Source organism: Gordionus sp. m RMFG-2023, chromosome 5, assembly GCF_954871325.1.
Source record: "Gordionus sp. m RMFG-2023 chromosome 5, tfGorSpeb1-WG-v2, whole genome shotgun sequence".
Taxonomy (NCBI): domain Eukaryota; kingdom Metazoa; phylum Nematomorpha; class Gordioida; order Chordodea; family Parachordodidae; genus Gordionus; species Gordionus sp. m RMFG-2023.
Window position 1 is genome coordinate 16835916 of NC_088779.1, and position 23935 is coordinate 16859850.

Sequence of the window (23935 nt, forward strand, 5' to 3'; positions counted from 1 at the left end):
AGTACTTTAGAAGATTGGTTTATATAGAAATTGTTTATTTAAATAAATTATTAAATTTAAACAATATATATTTTAAAATTTTACATTCTCTTTTGAACTAAAAAAATCTATTTTATATAACAAAATATATCAAAATTTATATATAAAAAAAATCAATTTATAAAAAAAAATCAATTTATATCAACATAAAAAAAACAATTTAAAGGTTAGTATTAAACGGTCATATTATCAGAGTGATCATCAGGTAGGTTGTTATCTTTGCTACGAATTTCAATGCAAATTTATAGGCCGTGACTGCTACTAACGCCGTGATATTTAGTAAAAATACTAAATATCACACCCTCGTTTATTAAATATGTGTTTAATTTAATTCTTCCATTTTTTATAATAATTTTTATTTACTTGAGAAAAACTACCAATGTAATATTTTATATTAATAATCTAAATATTTTTATGTAACAATGAAGAGGATAAACTAAGCCATATTTTCAAATATTTTTATCATTCATAAAATAATTTCAGCTGAATTCTATTAAAAATAATAGCCCAGTGTAATTCTGATATTTCAAATAAAACTATGATATAAATTTAGGAAGCTTGGAAGGATTAGGAAATAACTAATATAAAGTAATTATACCAAGAAGACCTACTTATTAACATAAGTTTATAAAATTAGAGTTAAGTATGCACAACGCAATCTCTATAGCAAACAATCCAAATTGAAAAACTAAAAAAAATATGAATATGGGTTTATAAATGCAATAAATACATTTTGATTATGCTTATTAATTGTAAAAAATAATTTGAACCCAAGTTTTTTTTAAAACACCCTAATATTTAATTAAAGAATATTAATTTATGAAATTTTAATTGCCATATATTAATCTCAAAGACTCTAGTTTTTTTAATAAATAAAAATTACAATTTTTTACATTATCTGGTTACTGATTTTAAGCCTCTACTTCTAAGGCATTAATTTGCATTTTTTGTTCAAATTAGATATTTACATTTAATAAATATGACCAATAGTCAAAACTGATAATTAACCTTCTAAAATTTAATAATATATTATTCTAACTATTTTTCTTTACTTTTCATAAAATAATTTAAAATGATAAATACAAAAAAAAACTTAATCTTTATAGCATGGAGGGGGGTATGTATGAGGCTAATTGTATAAAAATTGTTATTACTTATTTTTTGTATGGATCTTTTATCTTATATTTGTAAGTAAAGTATATATCTCAAAATAATTTAATTTTGTTTGATTATTCAGCACTTATAATGGTTATTTGGAACTTGGGAGGGATTACATAGACCCCACATAATCTTGCCCATTATGTGGGTTTTTTTTATACCTAATTTGAAGAGTTAAACAATAAAAAAATTTTAAAACTGTTATTGAAATGGATTGATAATAATTTATTTACATGTTAAAAATAGGCTTCAACAAATATACCTTTATGCACAAATACAATTAGTTGACTAGATAATACTTTTTATTAAAATATAAAAAATTATAAATAAATTGATAATTATTTACATGATAAAAATAAACTATAATGATAATTTAAATTTCTTATATAGATACAACCAATAAATTTATTTATATCGGGAATAATAAATAATGGATAAAATAAAAGCCATTTATGATTTAAAAAAACAAAGATATTAGTTTGAAGCAATGTTGCAGCACAGGAAATCTCAATATCTGTTGCCCATGTACCATTGTAACCCATTTTGTTCTTCACAATGTAATCCATTGTGCTATCCCCTATGAACCCGCTAAAGAAGTTGATGTGCTTTTTTTGAAGCATAAAAGAAATCAGAATAGTCCTGATCATTTCATGATAATGCTCAGCATTGCTGATTTCCTTGCTAAGACATCTATAATAATATTTAGAATAGATTCTATAAGTGTTATTAAAAAAAATACCTGAAAAAGCAATTTCCATCACTTATAATTGGATCAATATCATCAGGATCCGCCAAGCTTAATAAATAATGATTTTGAGTACTTTGTGACACAATCAAATTCAGGCCTAATTTATCAGAATGATATTTTTCCCATTCTGTTCTTGTTGGCTGGAAAACAAATGGAATTTTGACAGGTTGATAATTATGAACAAGTTTATTCACTAAAATAAATTTAAAATGTATAGTAGTGTATATTACAACTAACCAAATGCAAAGGACTCTAAAAATTTAAACATCTCTATACCTCACATTGATGTCAACAGACTTTAATAGATTAAAAAATAGTTCATTGCATAACTTAATATAGAATTAAAGTTTCTCATAATGAAGTAAGATATTTGTAAAATATATTATAAAATCTATTAACTAAGCCAGAAATTAGCTTATAAAATTGATAACATTTGGACTGAATTCAACTGACAAAGTATATAGAATAGCATAAAATATCTTTATATCATGTTTAATTATTAGATTTATAAAAAGTTTACCTTTATACTTTCTAATTCTGTGCCTTCCATAGCAGAAAATTTATGTAAGTAGAGAAGTGGAATCAAAATATATTTTGCTCTAACCAGAATACCTATTATTTATATTATAATTTATATAAAATAAATCTGTATATTCTATAAAACAAAACAATAATGCTGAATGCTGGGTTCAGAGAATATTTAATTAATATATAAAAAATAAATTGTTTATTTACCTTTATTTCTTATTCTGTACTTTCCATATCAGTAAATTTATAGTAGAGAAGTATCAAAAATAGCTTAGAAAATAAAATCCATTTTTTTTATAAAATGGAGGATTTTAATTATCGCGGTAACATGGTGTTAAACAAATTTAATAAACGAGGGTGTGATATTTAGTTTTTTCACTAAATATCACGGGCGTTAGTAGCAGTCATTATCGAAATTTATAGGTCTCATAGTATATCAATCCACGATGCCATAACCTAGATGCACCTCCTCATGCTCATTTTTAGTTACATTATATTATTTTATTACCTTTTTTTTAAATATATATTTAATTTATATATAGCGTATATCTTTTATTTTGAATTTTAAATCGAAATAAAAAATTATCACTAAAATAAATATTTACAAATTTCGAAATTTTTTTTAACATCTAGCAATCAATATCATAATCGGTCATATTTATGTGAAGCACATTATCACTATTATGTGAAATGAATAATTCCAAAATCTCAAAATATAAATACAGTATGCGTATGCCCCCTGAAGTAAGTATATTTTAATTTCATATCTAAATTGATAAGATATAGTTAGAAGAGGGGAATATTGAATACAAGGTAAATAGTTATTTAAAGAATGATATTTAAAATTTACTTTAGCTAAAACTCATTAATCCAACCAATGCCAGATTAGAAAATTTAATTACACAAATGAAATGGAGGTTAAGAGAAGGAAATGGAGAGGCTATATATGAATTGGGTGTGGAAGATCAAGGATATTTTGCAGGTTCCCTTAAATTTTTAAAATAAATTGAAATATTTTAAAATAAGGTCTGAGTAAAAAAGATTTAGAATTATCAAAGATTACTCTAAAAAGGATGGCTCAAAAGTTAGGAGCAACTATGCAAATTCTTAGGGAAAAGGAGGTCATTTCATATAATTCTATCAATGATTTGGATCAAATAGATGACCAAAAGTTTATATGTGAAGTATTAGTCAGAAAAATATCAGAAGATCATACAGTACTATTAAAAAATTACTCTTAACTATCAAATTTAATAAATGCAAATTTTTATGTTTATGCAACACGCTTATTAACAGGGTTGGGTACACTTAGTTACGTATAATGTTTAAATTAACATTAAAAAAGTTTAATTATGTTACTATTATTTGAATCATGTAATGGTTACAAAAGCTCATTAAATAATTAACATTAGATAGGGTTACCAGATTCTGATTAGTTTTTGATGTAGTTTAAATAAGGCATTAAAATAAATTTAAAAAATTGTAATTGAAGTATCATTTATTCTTATTGCATTATTAACATCAGAGACATGTATAGGTGCCATTATGACCTGACCCAGATTTTTTTTAAATATATTTATTTTTAGGGATGTACTGATACCACTTTTTGGAGGACAACCTGATCTGATTTTAAATGGATATCGGCCAATAACCAATCCAATATCATATCTAATTTTGTATTCTGTAAAGATACCAATGGTTTTAATTTTTAATATACTTTTCATTAGTATAACATCTATAATCAAGCTATACCATAACATATGTCATTTAAATATATTATAATGATCAGTTATAGTTAATATTCAATTTAATTGCAATTCAAAAAGTATATAAAATATTTTTATTGATAAATTACCAATCTATATAATAAGTAATAACATTAATCTATTTACATAATAAGTAATAAATAAATATAATATGAAATTTGAAATAAATATTTAAAATTAATATATCAAAGATTTCTTTTTAGAAATATTGTTTCCAATTTATCAGATGTCAGCCTGCAACAATGGCAACTGTCAATATCACAAGCTTTATTAAAAACAGATTCTGAAGAGATTATCGCACACTTTTATAAACAGAATGCGTAAAAAATAACAATATGGCAGAATGTTTATTAATTAATTATTATTATTTAAAAAAATAAACATAAAAATAGATTTCGATTTTATGGGTAAATTTTTTAAAAAATTTTATAACATTTTATTTTTGTTAAAACCGCCATTTTTTATCGGATCGGAAAATTTTATAATATTGGCCGATAACCGATATTTTAAAGTGGATTAAATATCGGCTTCGATTCGATAAAAAATATTTATACATCCCTATTGATTAAAAAAAATTTTTTAAAAGATATATGGCCCTACCTCTGTGTTTTTTATAAAAATTTCAGGCCCAACCCTGGTATTTTTTTAAAAAAATTTATAGGCTCTGCTAGGGTATATTTGGAAAAAGTAAATAATGGCCTGACCCACATACCTGGGCTTACGGCCAGGCCTGTAGTCTCTGATTAAAAATAAATAATTAAAATTGGATTAAATTCATATACGACTCTCCAACCTCCCAATCCAGATATTCAGAAATCTTTAACCCAACAAATCAAAGACGCAACTATACATCCCCCCACCCTCACAACCATAATATTTCCTCATGAACCCAAAAAACTTTCCAGCCTCCAATTAAAGGCAAAGTAAATTTCTAATAAAATAAACAACCTAAACATCAAATCCGCTCTTCGCTTACTAGCATTTGATGATTCATTTGCAACTAGTAACGAGAAATTTTCAACAAACTCCCTTCGCCCAATATTTTTCCTACTGGTTTTACCCCCCACCGAGGTGCGCAAATCTATTCTATCCTTCCATCACCACTCTTCTCACGGTTATGATGGGCTTTGTCCCATCTTCAAGGATCTTACATCCCCCTCATAGACAGCCAGATCCCAATTTTACAAAATTTAACAACATTCTGTAATAAAATAGCACATGGACTTGTTTCCGAATCCATCAGACCACTCTTATTCGGTACTAAACTTATCGCATTCGAAAAGCCCAATAAAGACATCCGCTCAATAGCAATCGGGCCCGTATTCCGCCGTCTTGTCGCTAAACTAATATCTTCCAAAATTAAGGACAACACAGCCTTAATTTTAGCACCTCACCTAGGTATCGGTATCCAAGATGGTTGCGAAATAGCTACACACGCTACTCGTATCCATCTCCAAACCAACCCAAGTAACGAAATCCTCGTTAAAATGCTTTTAACTCCATTCGCCGCTCTCACTTTCTCCTACAAATGTACCACTCACTTCCCACCTTTTCTCAATTCTTCAATTCCTGTTATTCCATGCCATCTCACCTCTAATTCAACAACTATTTTATCATCAGAAGGGATCCAACAAGGCGATCCTTTGGGTTCGATTTTCTGCATTATAATTAACGAAATGGTCAAAAACATTTTTTCCAACTGCACACTGGGTACATTGACGACGGAATACTCTGCATTCTCTCTAACGAGGTTGCTAAGTCACTCGCCATCATCAAAATACATTCCCATGCTATCGGACTCTCACTCAACTAAGAAAAAACCGAGATTTGCCCATTTCATTGCTCCATCCCATTCACCCACATCTTCCACACAACCGAACTCTCATCCCTCACTCATCTCGGCTCTCCAGTCAGTGGTCTGGAATCCATAAATGACTTCTTCACTAAGCATCATCCAGCTTACTTCATTTCAAAAACATCTCGTTTCTCCCTCCTCATCAAGCTTTTTTTCTCCTCAAAAACTTTTACTACATTCCTAAAATTCTTTATGCCCTTCGATCCACCTCAATTTTCAAATTCCCCGACTCTTTAAAATCATTCGAAATCTCCGTCAAATCTCTTGCTGAAGAGATCCTTAATCTCCGCTTTACCCAAAATTCATGGTTACAAGCATCACTTCCATACAAACTAGGGGATATCGGCTTACGCTCACCTCTAACTCTTTCCATTAGTGGTTCATAGCCTCCCGTCTTTCATCGGACTCACACATTAGCCATCTTTCTAACTTCTCTGACCCCTTGTTTGCTGAAGCCCAGACCATTTGGGACAATTCCGTTGTCCCAAATACTCCACGACCCTCCTCATGTTCACAGAGAGATTGGGATATTCCATTCAACAAAGGCTCTGTATCTTACCTAAATTCGAGCCTTCACGATGACGATCTCACAGTTTTCACCATTTGAACCAAGGATCCGGTTACGATGGAAACCATACCCTCTAACAACCTTGACTTGTTGCTCTCCGCTGACGAGCTAAGATTTGCTATTGGACTACGGCTCTATTGCGAAATTGTTCTACCGTACCAATGTAAACATTGCGAAATTGTTCTACCGTACCAATGTAAACATTGCGAAACCAGTGTCGATAGCAAGGGTAGACATTGTCTCCATTGCCGCTTTTGTCGAGGCCGTTTTTCACGGCACACCAAATGCAACGACATTATACTACGCGCCATCAAATTAGTAGGCATTCCATCTAGACTTGAACCAACCGGAATTTTCAGAAAAGACGGAAACGTCCTGATGGAATGTCTTTGATTCCCTTATCAAGGGTCAGCTCCTGGTTTGGGATTTCACTTGCATTGGCCCATATGCACCATCTAACCACAACGTCGATGTCCTCGCTCTCGCATAATCTCGAAAAATCATCAAGTACCGTTCCTTAGACTCTTCTTTCTTATTCATACCTATCGCCTGCTCCATTCTCACTACCTTCGGTAGCAAAGCTCAACGTTTTTTTAATGAATTAGGCGAACGGATTCGCGAAAAAACTGATCAGTCTAAGTAATCCTTCTAACGTCAAAAGCTTGCTACCGCCATTATTCGCTCTAACTATCAAAGTTTTATATCTTCCATTGAACCTTCCATATTCCAAGCTTCCTTTTTTTATCCCCTAAACTCTATTTCTACATTTTTCACCTTTATTAATTTTACCTTTAAAAAAATTAATTATTTGCTATTACGTTTTGACAACATATTATATCAATAAATATAAAAAAACCAAATCATTTTTTTTATTCCATATTTTTCACATGCAGATATTTTTCATATTACATTTGGCCTTTTCCCTAAAATTTTATATAAATGTTGGTATAAAATGAGTTAAAATTGTATTTTGCATATAATTGCTTTTGTAGATTCCACGGATAATCTATTCCTCTCATATATCTATTAACTATTGAATAAAGAAAAGATTAATGATAGCATTGGGCTTGTATTGCAAAAATGAAGCATGCATAATTAACAGTTCACTGTGTTGTTCAAGGATTGGAATATCAGAGAATATTTTCCCCATATTTGGTGTAGAGGAATTTTTTTGTATTCATTACACCTCATTTTAAGGTTGAAAAATTCGTCAAACATTTCCTTAAAAGTGAATTTATGAAGGACAAGATTAGATTCCTAGGACATGACTTAGCCACTGAGTTAAAACATCTAAATGCTGATAAAATCAAAGCAATAACCAACATGCCCAAAAAATCAAAAGAGTGCCACATTTTTGGGCATGACTAACACAAATTTTTAACAACTTTGCCAAACTAACTGATTCATTTTATAAAATTGTGAGCAAGACACAAATGGGTGTGGGACAAAGGACATAAAAAAGTTTTGACGAATTGAAACTGCTCATCAGCTAACCTCCTATGTTAAGCTTTTTCAACCCTGACCTACCTATTAGCATTATGGCAGACACATCCAAAACGAAGATTAGAGCTGTGCTGTTTCACATAGAAGGAGGTGGTAAGGAAAGACCCATAAAGCCAAATTCATTATAAAACATAGAGCAAGAAGCTTTAATAATGATCTTTGCCATCAAAAGATTCCACGAATACCTCATAAGATCATAATAGTAATGGATCACATCACTGATATACATATTTAATAAGGATTAAAGGGTAACACCTCAATGTAGATGAGATTCCAAAAATGGAATATTGCCATGAGAGCTCCCCATTATAAGATAGTTCACAGAGTGGGCAAACTCAACATGGTCCTGATTATGTCTAGACTTCCGTTACTGTATGACAACGAATCTATGCACTAGGCCTATTCAAAAATAATTCGAATATTCGATTCGAATCTAATCGAATAATTACGAATACGAATAATAAATTATTTGTTTTATCCGAATACGAATAATCATTTATTTTATTCGAATAAAACGAATTATTCGTAATATTTAATAAATTGTTTAATAAATCTAACATTTATCATTTCTATATGTTGACCTCCCAATCTGACAGGTAATGTGTTTGTGTTTATAAAAATTCTAGCACAAATTTAAAAATTTCTAGTGAAAATTTAAATTTTTATTTGCCACATTTTTTGAATCTCATAATAAATTATATTAAAAATTACATAAACCAGTGGTATATAAAAATATATTACATCTCTACAATAATTATTGTTAGCTAGCCTAATTATGTTAGAGGAGAATGCTTCTGATGAAATTATGCTTGATGTTGAAGATGAGAAAATTTCCTCACAAAAGAAAGCAATCATATGGGATCAATATCAAATCCATAAAGACGGTGAAAAGGCTGCTTGCAATCATTGCAAGAGTATTATAAAATGTAAAGGCAAAACAACATCCCCTCTTATTAATCATTATAATAGGTTTCATTCACATCTTAGTAAAAAATAATAATAAAATTGACATTTTTTTAAAGTCTACACAAAATTCTTCAGAAAAAAATTAATTTTAAGGATAATTTATTAAAATTATTGATAAATAATAATATACCTTTTAAAATTATTAATTCAAATGATTTTAAAAATTTTATAAGTGATCTTGATTGTTCTGTAAAATCAATATGCTCCAATACTCTTAAATTGCACATGTATAATATATTTGCAGAAAAAGAACAGTTAATAAAGGAAAAATATATAAAAATAAAAGTCAGATTAATTTTTATCTCATTTGGACTAGCAACACAGGTTCCTTTTTTAGGGCTAACAGCCCATTTTATTGATGATAATTTTAAAATAAATAACATAATTTTGGATGTCAGTCGAATAAATGAAACACATTCAGATGAAAATATATTTAAAGCCTTTGTTAAAATAATTAAAAATTATAATTTAGAGAAATATAACTTTAGATAATGCAACTAATAATAAAACATTTATTGATACATTTTCTATAAAATATCCATTAATAAAAATAGGGCACATCCGATGCTTTTCCCATGTAATTAATTTAATATCCAAAAAAAATTTTAAAATTTTAGATCCTTCAATTCTAAAACTAAGAAACATTATTAGAATGATTCGTATGTGGTGGAAGGCAAATGCATATCGGATCCCCATACTCTCGAAAATGGTAAGGGATTATCTTTCTATACAAGGAACTTCAACTTTTTGTGAAAGGCTTTTCTCAGTTGGAACTAATTTATTGTCAAAAAACCGCATGTCAAATAAGGAAGAAAATAAAAGAAAAACTCTTTGCCTTAAAAATTGGCTTAAATTATAAATTAAATTAATAATATACATTTTAATTTTGTTTATAACTTGATTATATATTATTTATTATCAGATTATTGATTACATATTATTATAATTTTTTCTGTTTAAAATCAAATTTGTAATAAAAAAATTTGTCAATATATTTGAGTATGATTTATTTTATTAAAAAAATTAATTCGAATCTAATACAAATAGTAGATTTTATTATTCGTACGAATTCAAGTAAATTATTCGATTCGAATTCGTTTTTGAATAGGCCTACTATGCACAATATGGAAGATGGAGAAATGAAAGATAACTTGTGGCATGCCTATAAAATTTGAGGTATAGTATTAGAGTCAAAATGACAAAGAAATAATGGAGGCCATAAATGACATTAAAAAAGGTTAACTCATCAGAAATTAAACATACAGATTTATGGAAAACACATTTGCATATAAAAATTGTCTTTATAATGAGACCATACCTTTTAATATGAGGAAATCAGTTACATTCGCGACATTTAGGAGCACAGGAAACAAAATTGTAGGCCAGAAATTATATGTGGTAGCCTGGCATAAATGCAGACATAGACAATGAAATAAAAAATTACGACTCATGGAATATTTGGGCTGATAATCCAAAAAACATATAACATGTATGGGTTGCTACAAAGAAACCCTTCTTCAAAAAAATTGGCTGGTAATAGTCGAGCTTACAGCAAGTTTCCTAATATAAAATCGATGAAATCTATTACATCTGAAACAACCATTATAGAATTAATTCGAACAATAAGTTTGTCCGGGATACCCGAGCAAATTATGACTGAAAATGGTACAAACTTTACCAGCAAGTTATTTGAAAAGTTTTATAGTAATTTTGGCATAAAATACTTATTCACGTCAGCATACGCCCAACAATATAGAGAAAAAATGTGGATATTGCCTTGGAAAGTTTTTATTCAACTATCGAAACACGCTCAACAGGCATTCCGCCAATCAAACTCTTATTCCCACAACGACGAGAATTAGATGAGACCCACTGAAGCAACAAGATGCGAATGACAACATACTGGAAAAATTATATCGCTCCACAGAACTTTAAATGTTGGCAATAAAGTCTGGCATAAAACGTTGGAAGAAAACAGACGCAGTGTTGTTACCTAGAGAGAAAGGTATTTTTTTTATACAAAGTAGAGACGATAATGGCATTATAATAAGGCATCTTAATCTGATCAAGAGTAGATCATCAAATAATAATTTAGCAACTGAAGATAGTAATCAAACTCCGACTACGACCGAAGAATGTTGGGAAGAAAGTTAATCGCCGTAGCTTTTTTTAGAAGGGGGAGAGTTGATAACCACAAATTTCAAATACAACGCTGCACAATCCAAGACCTATTAGAGTCAAGACGTTGCCCAGACATTTTCAGAAGTGATGTATATATGTGATGCAGGATACTGGCATCACCTAGAGATGTACATGACATTTTCAATAAACATTTCTTTTTACGACCAAGGAGAACGTTATGAGGGGTTTCTCAGAGAGGAGATTGTTAAAATATTGATATATTTTGTTAAAATTAGTTCGTATATATGTATCTTAAAGATATACTTTCGTTTTATTATTTTAAAATTGTAACGCATTTATTAATACTTTAATATTTTGATATATATAGAGAACTACAGAAATACCATTTGCACGGCCCGGCCCTGTTTAAAAAATTTCTTTGGCCTGGCCCGTGTAGGGCTTAGGACCGGGTCTGCAGGTATATATAGTTTTAAAAAAATTGTTTAAAAATGAGGATTAAAAATATAAAAATAAAATTGATTTCAAAAAGGCATAGTTAAAAAATAAAATTTCTTATTGATGATTTAAAAAAATAAAATAAATTATCTCTAAGTAGAGTATCATGACATTTTTTATCATGGTACCAATATTTTCAGCATATACAATAAAGTTAAAGGGATGTATACCCGTCGCTCATCCATTTCATCTCAAAAAGGAGGTAGCTTCCGCTCCCGAGTTGTAGAAAATAGCGGCTCTCAGTATCTATGAAAAAATGTAACAGTGCTTTTTATTTAACACTGACATTTGAAATAAATATTAAAAATTAATATATCGATGATTTCTTTATAAAAATACCAATATTTCTAATTTATCAGAGGTTAGCCTGCAGCAATGGGGACTGTAAATATCACCATCTTCACTAAAAACAGATTCTGGATCGCACACTTTTATAAACAGCATGCGCAAAAAAATAACAATATGTCAAAATGTTTATTAATTATTATTATTAAAAAAATAAACATAAAATGGATTTCATTATTTATAAAAAATATGGGTTTTTGATATAACTTTTTTTAAAAATTTTTATAACATTTTATTTTGATATTTCACCCATTTTAAAATATCTTTCAGCCAATATTATAAAATTTTCCAATCTGATAAAAAAATGGCACTCGATAAAAAATATCGGTGCATCCCTATTAAAAACTATGATTAATTTAGACTTTCGTAGGTTGATAACGTGATTTTATGTTCTTCTGATAATGCTCCTTGAAGCATATAACATTTTTCCTTTGTAAATTGAGGAAAATTATCTCCTAATTGATTTATTATTCAATTCAGGCTTGTTTTTTTTTACATTTTGCAATTCTTTAGCTAACTGTATATAAGTGAATAAAATTGTCAGCAGTTATGTTATATCTACAATTTTTGTTAAGTTATAAGTTTCATAACAATTGTTGGAAGACTTTTACAAGCATCACGAAAATTATCTTTTCCTAAATACAGAATTCGATTGCAGATATATTTATTTTCGCTTGGACGAGAAGAAAATTTTTATTACATCAGGCTTATTTTCCATATAAATAAATTTACATCCTTTATATGGAAATAGTATTTTGTGATGAGCAAATATGATTTCATGCATTGTTCAATAAATTAATTCCATATTTTAAAAATAAGATAAAATTTATCAAAATTCTTTGCGCCTCTTTTGGTTTTATATCAAATAGTTATTTTATTTTTGTTAAAACGATTTTTGAACATTTTATAAATAATTAATTTCCCGTTATTTGCCTCTGCAATTTCCCCGAGACTTTAATTCCCAAGAATTTTACATCACTAGGAAGAACCATCATTTTAATTTTATCTAGATCATCCGACGGAAATATAAATAGTTGAAAATAAATAAATGTCACAATAGAAAACAAAATTAATTAAATAGAAACAAGTTAATAATTTAATGTATAATTTAATTTATTAAACAAAGATTATCATTTAAGATAGATAAACAACTCGTTTTTCAAATATTTGCTAACAAAAACAAGTGCTCAGCGGAGGAAGGCAAATTTGTATTGCAACAAATAAATATTTCTTTTATTATCTGATATCTATGCAGTAATTGATTTCAAATTATAAATTTTAAAGATACAGGATTACTTCAATTTCAATGCCAATACTAAAATTGTTATCTTATGCTCAAATAATAACTTTTTCAATGGAAAGAAAATAGAAAATGAAATTACGATCCCACAATGTGAAATTTTAAAATGAAGAAAACCTATTCCCTCTTTTTATTGTAATTTTTCCCATTTTAAACGTTTATTACATTTTTTTTATATCGTAAAAAAATACTTTATTCTTTAACGAAAAATAATGTTTAACCCTTTGTTACATTTCCAAAATAGGAGAATTATAATTACATTATGTGATATAACACTACTTGGTAACGCTATTTTTAACTTTTTGCCCAACCCTGCCTATTGCAATATATGAAAATAGAATATTTATATTTTCTAAATAGTTTACAGACCTTAGGGTTGCAGTACTAGGTAATCATTTTAGTGGAAAAACCACACTTCTTGGTGTTTTGACAAGAGGTGAGCTAGATGATGGAATGGGCAAAGCAAGATTAGGGTTATTTAGACATGCACATGAAATTGAGACTGGTCGTACTTCATGCATTAGTATAGATATCTTAGGGTTTGATAATTCCGGAAATGTAAAAATCGAAATGATTATATTAATGCTTTATACCATTTTTTTTCATATTATAGTTGATAAATTATGTGGGCCCACGCACAGTTGAAGAAATATATGAAACATCTACAAAACTAATTACCTTTCTTGACTTAGCAGGATTCCACAAATATCAGAAAACGACCATTTTTGGTTTAACAAATTATTCACCTGATTACGTTATGCTATTGATAGATTCAACTAAAGGACTAGGTTTCTAAATGTTTTAAATGTTTATCTTATGCTTTTCAGTTGGAACATCTAAGGAACATTTAGGATTAGCACTGGCCTTAAATTTGCCAATTTTCATTTTGATAACAAAAATCGATATTAAAGAGCAAGCTAACAGCGATGAATGTATTTATAACATGCCAGTTAATTTATTCGATTTATTAAATGCTTTAGACAACAATTTAAAAAATCTGACTGGAAGTACAAATAATTTAGTTGCAGTATTACAAGCTTTAAAAAGTGTTAATAAATTACCTTTTATGGTAAAAGATTTCAATCATGCTCGTATGGCAGCTAAAAATATGTCTCAAGGAAACGTTGTACCAGTACTTGAAATATCATGCATTACAGGGTGCAATCTAGCTCTTTTGAAAATATTTTTACAGTTATTACCACCATATATTTCAACGCAATCCAAGAATTGTTTATATCCATTTGATCCTAAGTCAATTTGCAAAAATAATATATATAGTATTGAACTTTTGGGGATACAAGGCGGAAAAAGTAAAAAAAAATATATGTAATAGTGCTTAGAGACCTAAAATCGATTTTTTTGGCCCAAGCCCACACATCTGGTAGGAATTTTTTGTAGATCAAGGCCCTGTTTCCTGTACAAAATTTAAAAAGCTTATGGAGGATATCTCAAACTTAAAATATTAATTTTATTCTCTATTTTAATGTTAGTTAAATTTAAATATTTGCAATAAACTTAATAATTTAAATCTATTTTATTTATCACAAAATATGATATCAAAATTAGTAAATATTACATACCTCCTGATTTTTTAAACCTTTTAGATTTATTTCGTTTATAATTGTGTAATTAATCATGCAAAAAGGAAGAATAAGAGAGAAACAATTAATATTTTATAAGCCATGGACTGGGCCTATATTTTATTGATCTACGCAGGAATAACTTTTTCAAGTTGAGTGTTAATTTTTTTGTGATGTACTATATGGTTAATTCCATATCAATTTATTAGACGATTCCAACCCTCTTGAATTTTAATGAAACTTGAAATATGCAGTGTACCATTTAAGAGTAATAATTTCCCCATAATTTAGATATTAATTTAACCAATGAGCAGAGGTAGTGTTACTCATTTTGAGCAGATTTTTAAAAACGGTCAATTCATTATTTTCGCCAGGAATATATTGCCTAAGCCTCGAGATTTCGCTAATAGATGTCTAGACTTTTGTGACATCTATAAGCAAAATTTTCAGGCGTGCGCAGCATTTTTTTATATAAAATACTGAGTTAGCCGTTTTTAATCAGATCAAATCGAGCCTTTTCACAACACTAAGCAAAGATATGAAAATAGTCCTAAATAGAAGATTTAATCCGGTATATGTCTGCCGTTAACCAAAACATAAAACCCTGCATCGGGTCTATTTTTTCAGTCCAACCCGATTCGAGAAAGATATTTGTCGGGCTGATCCGAGTTCATTTCAAATTTATTATTGGACTTTTAAAAGGAGTACGATGTTTTAACTAAATCAAAAAAAATATAGGCGTTAAAGGATAATGAACAATTTTATGGTTATTTCTGAAAACAATATTCATTAAAATAATAAATTTTTGTCAAGGTTCGATTTGATTCGAAATAAATTTTAATCAAGGAAGAAAATATCTGTCCGATTTGATCCGATCCGAATTAAGAAATTTATTTGTTTTAAATTTTTAAAGGCATTACATCACAAAATATATATTGATTATCTAGAATTGGAAAGCAAAAAAAGAAAAGTAGATCAAAACGAGATTAACGACAAATTGAAGTCTGAAAGATTAGTTGATGATTTATTTATGAAAATAGACGGTGACATAAATTCTATAAAAATTTGTCATAATGAGGAATTAGCTGAATTTTTAGTAATATATATTTTCTAGTGTTGTTAAAGTAACTAGTTATATTTTTCCAAAACAAATATAGTTATATTTGGAATGTCACACCAAAATAACGAGTTACCTTTTAAAATATGTAAATATTTGTATATATATATATATATATCTCTTTCATTATCTTTATATGTATGATGATTTTCCAAATTTATCATATATGAGGCATTTAAGCCCTCCTATGCAACGTTTGTCTAGTCTAAAAACTTTATTTTTATTGAAAAGCAAGCACACATTTTAGACACCAATTTCTTTGAAAAATAAATTTATAATTTGTTATTTATATATTTTTTCCCTGTAAGTAAATATGCTATGATATTTATTTCAGTGCTGATAAATATTACATTGTGGTATATAATGCAATTGTTATTTTTCATTCTTTCGGTCTCGTGCAAATATAAAACCACCTTTCGATCTTTATATCTTCTAAATGAGTTGATAATATGAAATGAAACCATCACGAAAATATATTAAAATAATTTCTTTTCCATATCTGTGTGGAGGAAGTATTTTACTTATATTTTTTGTTCATATTTAAAAATACTTTTATTTAAAAAATTTAATTGTAAAATATATTTATTCATTTTTTTATTTTTTAAAACTAACCAACCACTACCACTTTTCAACAATATTTATTTTTTAAATAATTCATTTATTTTACCAACTCATTTCACAATAATTTTAGATTGTTTTTATATATGTAAGGGTAAATTAATAAAAATATTTTTGATTTTATGGATATAAATGTGGATTTATAAGAATGGAGAAAGCCATTAGATAATATTAGAATTTTTTTTTATGTTTAAAATTTTGATATTTATATAAATGAATAAAATTGGCCATTTGATATTATTTTAGATCCAAGGAAAGGGGAAAAGTATTAGTTCATCATATAGTTGGCTTAATATTTGAAATTTAGGATTATGATTGATAGGGAAGAAGTGTATCTGAGATGAAGTTAAAGGGAAATAATAGTGAATATATTTTGGATGTAATAAAAAGAAAAAAAAACATTGGATTGACTTACTCCTTGTAACATTCCATCCAATCAACTACAATGATTCTGCGCGATCAACTACAATGATGCTGGATTACTTTTACAAGCTTAAGATAGAATGATCACGAAATGATGCAATGTATTAATCAAGCTATGACCGAGTCGGTCAAAATTAAATGGTAATCAACAGCTTAATGAAAATTATGTATGGTTAAGAAAAAAATGGAACTCCTGGAACATAAGAAAGAAAATTTAATGAAAATAAATATTAATAATTTTAATATTTCTTTTTACTTTGATTACATATATATGCTTAAATTGTATTTCTTTACTCAGTTTGATTTCTCAAGAAAGGTGGGCGTGTTGTATCTGTTAATATGTAATTGACAGATATAGACTTTTCAATATACTTTTTCAATAAAAAAATGATTATTGTTTTTAGATCATTTGATTTTTTTGTTTATGAAAAAGATTATAAAATGTTATGAAGAGAATACTATTATGATTGCGTTTGTTTTGACAATAAAGAAAATATACAATTGGGAATTAAAGATTATTATATAATGTTTGGATTATATATAAGTAATTCCATGACAAATCGACCAGCGATTCGACAGACCATCTCAAAAATGAATGAAACTTGGCATGTTAGTTATTTATGTTGTAATGTTAATAAAATCAAAATTTTAGAATGCTAGCTCAACCAGATCCAAAGATATACGCCTTCAAAGTCGAAAATCGCGAAGTGCATGATTTCATTAAATCTTGTTATTTTAAAAAATACTTAAGATAGAGTTACAAATTATATATCGTTTTATAGCCCTTAAAATTTTACGTTGGAAAATATAAAAAAAATTAAAATTTTTTAAGTGTTTTTTTATTTCCGGTAAAAATAAAAATTTAACATTGTTAGGAAGGGATTTTTTTTGGGTGTTAATATTCACTAAAAATGTTTATTACCTTTATATTAAACGATTTAATAAAAAATCTCGATAGCCATTTTTGTTTTTTGAATTTTATTTGAATTTTTATTAAAAAATGTAATATAGATGGCGTTATATTAAAATATTTTTATGATATATAATTTTTAATAAAATATGAATAGTATAGTGATTTAAATTAAAAAATCAATTGAGTATAACCAAGAATGATGTCCTGGGGCGATATGTAAGCAGGCAGCCCATACAGATATTATTTTATTGACGCTATATTGTAAAATAGACATATTTTAAAATTTTATATTCAAACTATTATAATTTCGCGCTTATTAATAGAAATTTATAAGGTAATAATTTGTAGATATATTCTTTCATTGTTGTGGATCTACTATCGTTATTATTTGAAATTCCTATCATCGATACCAATCAATCATCATATATTTCAAAACTTAAACATTTTTTACAACCAAATAAATTTATGATAATTTTTGATTTTTCTGAAAATTATGCATTTATAATCTAAGACACTGTTTAATAATGTTATTGCAGTAATGATAAAATTCTTGACTAATCAATTCAGCAAAAAGCCAAACAAATATATATTACTGCTCTGATGCATTAGCTGCACAATATAAAAACAGATATCATGAATCAGATTTTGGTGTAGCAGCTGAATGGCATTTTTCAGCTACATCCCATGGAAAAGGAATATGTGACGGCCTTGGCGGAACATCAAAAAGATAAGCAGCACGTTCAAGCCTTCATCGCATCAATTCTGGACACATTTTAACGCCAGTTGATTTATATCAATTGCAAAACAACATGCCATCAGTAAATTTTACATATATAACCAACAAACAATACAATTTACAAGATATTAAACTACTAGAAAGAATCAATTTGGTTCGTTCCATTCCAGGAACTTGGGAAATACATGCTGTATTTCTTTTGAGTTTAAGTAAACTTAAATCAGAAATATATTCATATGCAGAGGACTTTTAAATTAATAATATAGCCGATAATTTGTCTTTTGTTTGTCTTTTTGCCGATATTAAAGGATTCGTAACATTGTTTATGACGATTTTTGGTGGTTAGCCATAGTGTTAAAAAAGAATGAAATTACTGAGGAGATATTTATTTCCTTTTTACATTCCCATGGACCATCACCATCCTTCTTTTACCCCACAATTGCGGAAAAGATTTGATTACCCATTAATCAAATAATAACAGTAGATCCTATTACAGTGACAGGACATACCTACAAATTATCGTCTCAAGAAATTCTATTAATAAGCACAAAATGGGATAAGATTAAAACAAGAGGTATTTATTTTTATATTGTTTGTGTATAAAATTTTAAAATATGTTTACTTTACAATATAGCGTCCTAATAAAATCATATCTGTATGGGCTGCCTGCTTACATATCGCCCCGGGACATCATTCTTGGTTATACTCAATTGATTTTTTAATTTTAATCACAATACTATTCATATTTTTATTAAAAATTATAAATTATAAAAAAAATTAATATAACGCCATCTATGTTGCATTTTTTTATTTATATAAATAATAAAAATTTAAATAAAATTAAAAAAACAAAAATGGCTGTCGAGATTTTTTATTAAATCGTTTAATATAAAGGTAATAAACATTTTTAGTAAATATTAACACCCAAAACAAATCCCTTCCTAACAATGTTAATTTTTTATTTTTACCGGAAATGAGAAAACATTTGAAATTTTTTTTTATATTTTCCAACGTAAAATTTTAAGGGCTATAAAAAGATATATAATTTGTAACTCTATTTTAAGTAATTTTTAAAATAACAAGATTTAACGAAATCACGCACTTCGCGATTTTCGACTTTGAAGGCGTATATCTTTGGATCTGGTTGAGCTAGCACTCTAAAATTTTGATTTTATTAACATTTACAACATAAATAACTAACATGCCATGTTTCATTCATTTTTGAAATGGTCGGCCGAAAATCTCGTTTTTTTGGTCGATTTGACGCGGAATCACCGATATATAATAGTTATAATATATGGATTGGATGATAATCTAGACATCTAAAGAATCTTCTTTATACAACCCATTCATTGATTCCAAAGATGATTATGATTTATTAAATTGAAAGAGATAACTATGACAATTCGGAACAAGATGCGTAATCAATCTTTTACAACTCATAAAAACAATCTTGTCCAAAAAATACTATTTACAACCTGCATTAGAATTCGGCAAGATCTCGGGCCCAATATCATATTTGAAAACTGACCCATTATATCAATCAAATATATATAAAGAATTATTAATATGCCCTCCCCCCTTAAAAAAATTAAATATTATACAGAAATAATTTTTTTTTTATATATCTTCATATACTATTTGGAATAAAAACTATGGCGAAATACAAATATATTGGAATTTTAAACAAGAATTCTATGACAATTTCATTTTATTCATAAGAACGTAAAACCCTTTATTTGGCGTTAGGGCCACATCCATATAAATGACAATATCTTAGAACCATCAAGAAATTATGCAAAATTAGGCTATTAAATGTTAATATTCAGACAGGAACCTCCCGAAGGTGTATCTTCTTTATCATAAATAAGAACAAGATGACCGTGCAAATCATGCAACTTACCATTATGTTTAAACAAATAAGAAACTGTTTCGAAAATTTCCTTAAAGTATCAATTATGAATTTGAAACCACTAGATATATTTTAGATTAAAGAATTTTTTTATGTTTATACAAGAAAATTAATAGGGTTAAATTTCTATAATTTTTAAATTTTAAATAGCAAAATTATTATAATTAAAAAAAATTATAATCTATAAAGTAACTAGCTTTTAATTTTTTTTATGACCAGTGACTTTTTAATTATAACTAGTTACCTCTTTAAGGATGTAACTAGTCACTTTTAGCAACACTATTTTAAAAGTCCTATAAATATTAGGAGCTATTTTATTAAACATTTCTTGAATTTTTTTTAAATATCGTAATAAAGATAGATGAAGTATTTAGCGTAGACGGTGTTAAGGGAATAGTCGTTAGTGGTATTATGAGTAAAGGAATAGTACAAGAAGGTAAACTGTTTCTCGTAGGGCCTTTTAAATCCACCAACTCAAATGCATATCCTAGCAACAATAATGCTTTTAAAGAAGTTTTACTTGTTAGTATAAGGAGATGTCGAATGATCAAAAAAACGATAAAAGCCGGTGATTGTGGCACTTTGGCACTACAATTCATTAAGTATAATGAAAGTTATGAAAAAAGAGTGGATACAAAACCTAATCAGAATGCCCCGGTTACTAAGAATAATCTCGTTGACAATAACAGCATCATTGAAAAAGGCTTAAACGATTTCCAAATCTATGATTCGACATCTCATGATATTAATATAAAGAAGGTGATTGAATATTTTTTAAAAATTATATTTTTCGTTATTAACTTTTTTTAAATTATTCTAATATAATTTATAATATGAAGGGCATGGTTTTAGTTCATCCGGATATCAAGCCAATAGCCAGCTTCGAATTTGAAGCTCAAATTTGTATTTTATATCACGCTACCGCGATCACAATCGGTTTCCAGATATCCATATACGTTCGTAATATAAGGCAGACTGCAATTATTATATCTTTAGATAAAGTTATTAAAATCCAAAATAAAAATAAAATATTTATATTTTTTTAGGCTGAATTTTAACTTAATCGATTATACTAATAAAACTATTAATTCTTACAATTATAATCGTAATTTTTTTGGTAAAATATCTTAATTTTTTTTAAAAACACATAAAAAATAATATATTAAAAAGAACATTAAAAAATTTCATAACATTTAAAAAAAACTAAATAACTTTGCTTCTTTATGATAAGGTTTTAACTTTCTATTAATATTACATGAGCACTATTTAGAAAAATCAGTACGTTAGTTAAGTGTAAAAATCTATATTAAACAAACATCATATTTAAATGGCTAGTTTTATTTAATATAAAAGGGGGGGGGGGGCTAATAATATATTTTTGACTCTTAATTATGTTGATTTAGGACCATAAAATGTACAATACGAGAATTAAAACATAATATTAAAATATCTATATTTTCTCGCTCAAGGATTATCTCAAAACGGGACAGTCCGGTATTGCCGTATTTCGTTTTATTAGACATCCTGAATATCTGAAAATTGGGTCAAAACTAATTTTCAGGGAAGCATCTACTAGAGGTATTGGGCTTATAACGCGGATAATAACTCCCGGCGTATGATATTAAAGAAATAACTATAATATTAGTAAAATATGCTTCGTCATCATTTTGCAATTCTAGTCAAAATTTTTATTTTATTTTTTTTAATTGTAAATTATATTATTTAATATATTGTGATCGAAAATAGTTTTTTAAAATTTTTTTAATTGTAAATTATATTATTTAATATATTGTGATCGAAAATAGTTTTTTTAAAATAATATATAGATATGGATAACATAATATTTTGCTCTTATGGTATATTCTATACTGCGTGAAAATAAATATAGTAGTAGTTGTAATATTCTCTGCTATATAAAAACTTTAAATAATTATAAAAACAAAAAAAATTAATGGAAAATTTATTATTTAAATTATATGTAACCATCATAATGTTGCCTAAAAGGTTTGGAAATATATTTAAGAAACATAGCTTTGAAAAGGAAGGGTAAGCAAATATTACCTTCTTCATCAACGTTTAATGTCGGTTCTATTCATATACCCGATTATCAAAATCCACCATTTTATTAAAAATTATGATAATCATTGAATTTAATAATAGAATATGATATGCCTTCCCCCCCCCCTCCAAAAAATAAATAAATAAAGTATTAAGATACAAGATTTAATCTAAAATATAATATCTGTAATCAAGAAGTGATCGTTTTCGTATAATGTTATTTTTCCTTCAACTTTCCTATCTTTTTAATGCTATGTAGACTATACACCTATAATGTTAAATTTTCGAATTCGCATTAGGGCGAAATATGCAAACAGAAAAAAATATTATTTTTTTTGCATCAACCAGATTCGAACCCGGGCCTTCCCGACCCAATGGTCAGCCCTCTAAAATTTGTAAGATTTTTATATATAAATCTATAATTTTTTAAAGTTATCAATATTTATTTTTAGTCAACAGTTATTATTTTATTGGCTCTATTCTCTCATATTATTGGTTTAATTTTATTTCATTTTTATTGGATAAAGAACTTATGTAAAATATTATTGATGGGAATTTGCGTAATAAATAAAACAAACAATTATGTTTAAAATCATTTATATTTTTAATAAATCACCCATTTTGTTTACATTAAATTTTAAAATTGACAAATTTGATGCTACTAGAGGGTAGGGCTGGGAACCAATATTAAAAACCCAATATAAACAAAATATTGTATTGGTATTGGTATTGGGTCTAAAATATTGGTATTGGTTTAAACAATATTTTCTATTTCTTGTATTGGTATTGGTTTATATTGGTATTGGTTTAAATTCAAATTACTAATTAAAAGAATAGAAATAGTGATTATAAAACTCTTAATTTCTAGTTTTAAATAAACATGGAAAAAAAAATGAAGCATTACCATAAAAACAGGGCTAAGAACCAACTCCCAAAATTTTACTAAGTCCAAATTCTTTTTTCAAACTAATATATTTTTGAAATCAACAAACCAATCAAATAATAAACGTATATTTTGAAACTTTTTATTTAGCACAAAGAATATAGCAAAATGAATACACTAAAAATGTAACATAATTTTCTATTTATATAAAATATAGTGCAAAAGATTGTAATATAAAGAAAAAATTTTATGTATTTAAGAAGAATCCTTCATGCGCATCCA

The 23935-nt window shown here is 27.4% G+C and overlaps 1 protein-coding gene and 1 long non-coding RNA gene across 4 annotated transcripts; one reads left to right on the forward strand and one right to left on the reverse strand.

Moving 5' to 3' along the window:
* Positions 1-1563: 1563 nt before the first annotated feature.
* On the reverse strand, positions 1564-3073 carry LOC135930483 (uncharacterized). The gene is made up of 4 exons (XR_010572784.1): positions 2681-3073; positions 2466-2557; positions 1937-2138; positions 1564-1887 (listed from the first exon to the last, which is right to left on the reverse strand). It is a non-coding gene; the product is annotated as an uncharacterized LOC135930483 (long non-coding RNA).
* Positions 2812-22578, forward strand: LOC135930481 (GTP-binding protein 2-like). 3 transcript variants are annotated; one of them, XM_065467282.1, is made up of 13 exons: positions 2812-2958; positions 3107-3217; positions 3260-3286; positions 3329-3455; positions 3500-3690; positions 13774-13971; positions 14027-14201; positions 14241-14345; positions 14394-14723; positions 15941-16089; positions 21070-21471; positions 21552-21713; positions 22182-22578. In XM_065467282.1, the coding sequence occupies exons 2-13, from the start codon at positions 3164-3166 to the stop codon at positions 22329-22331; spliced, it is 2070 nt and encodes a 689-aa protein (XP_065323354.1). In that variant the 5' UTR covers positions 2812-2958; positions 3107-3163; the 3' UTR covers positions 22332-22578. The 3 variants fall into 3 exon arrangements, with proteins under 3 accessions (XP_065323354.1, XP_065323355.1, XP_065323356.1); XM_065467283.1 differs by having other exon boundaries at positions 21552-21648; XM_065467284.1 differs by lacking the exon at positions 13774-13971.
* Positions 22579-23935: the final 1357 nt, after the last annotated feature.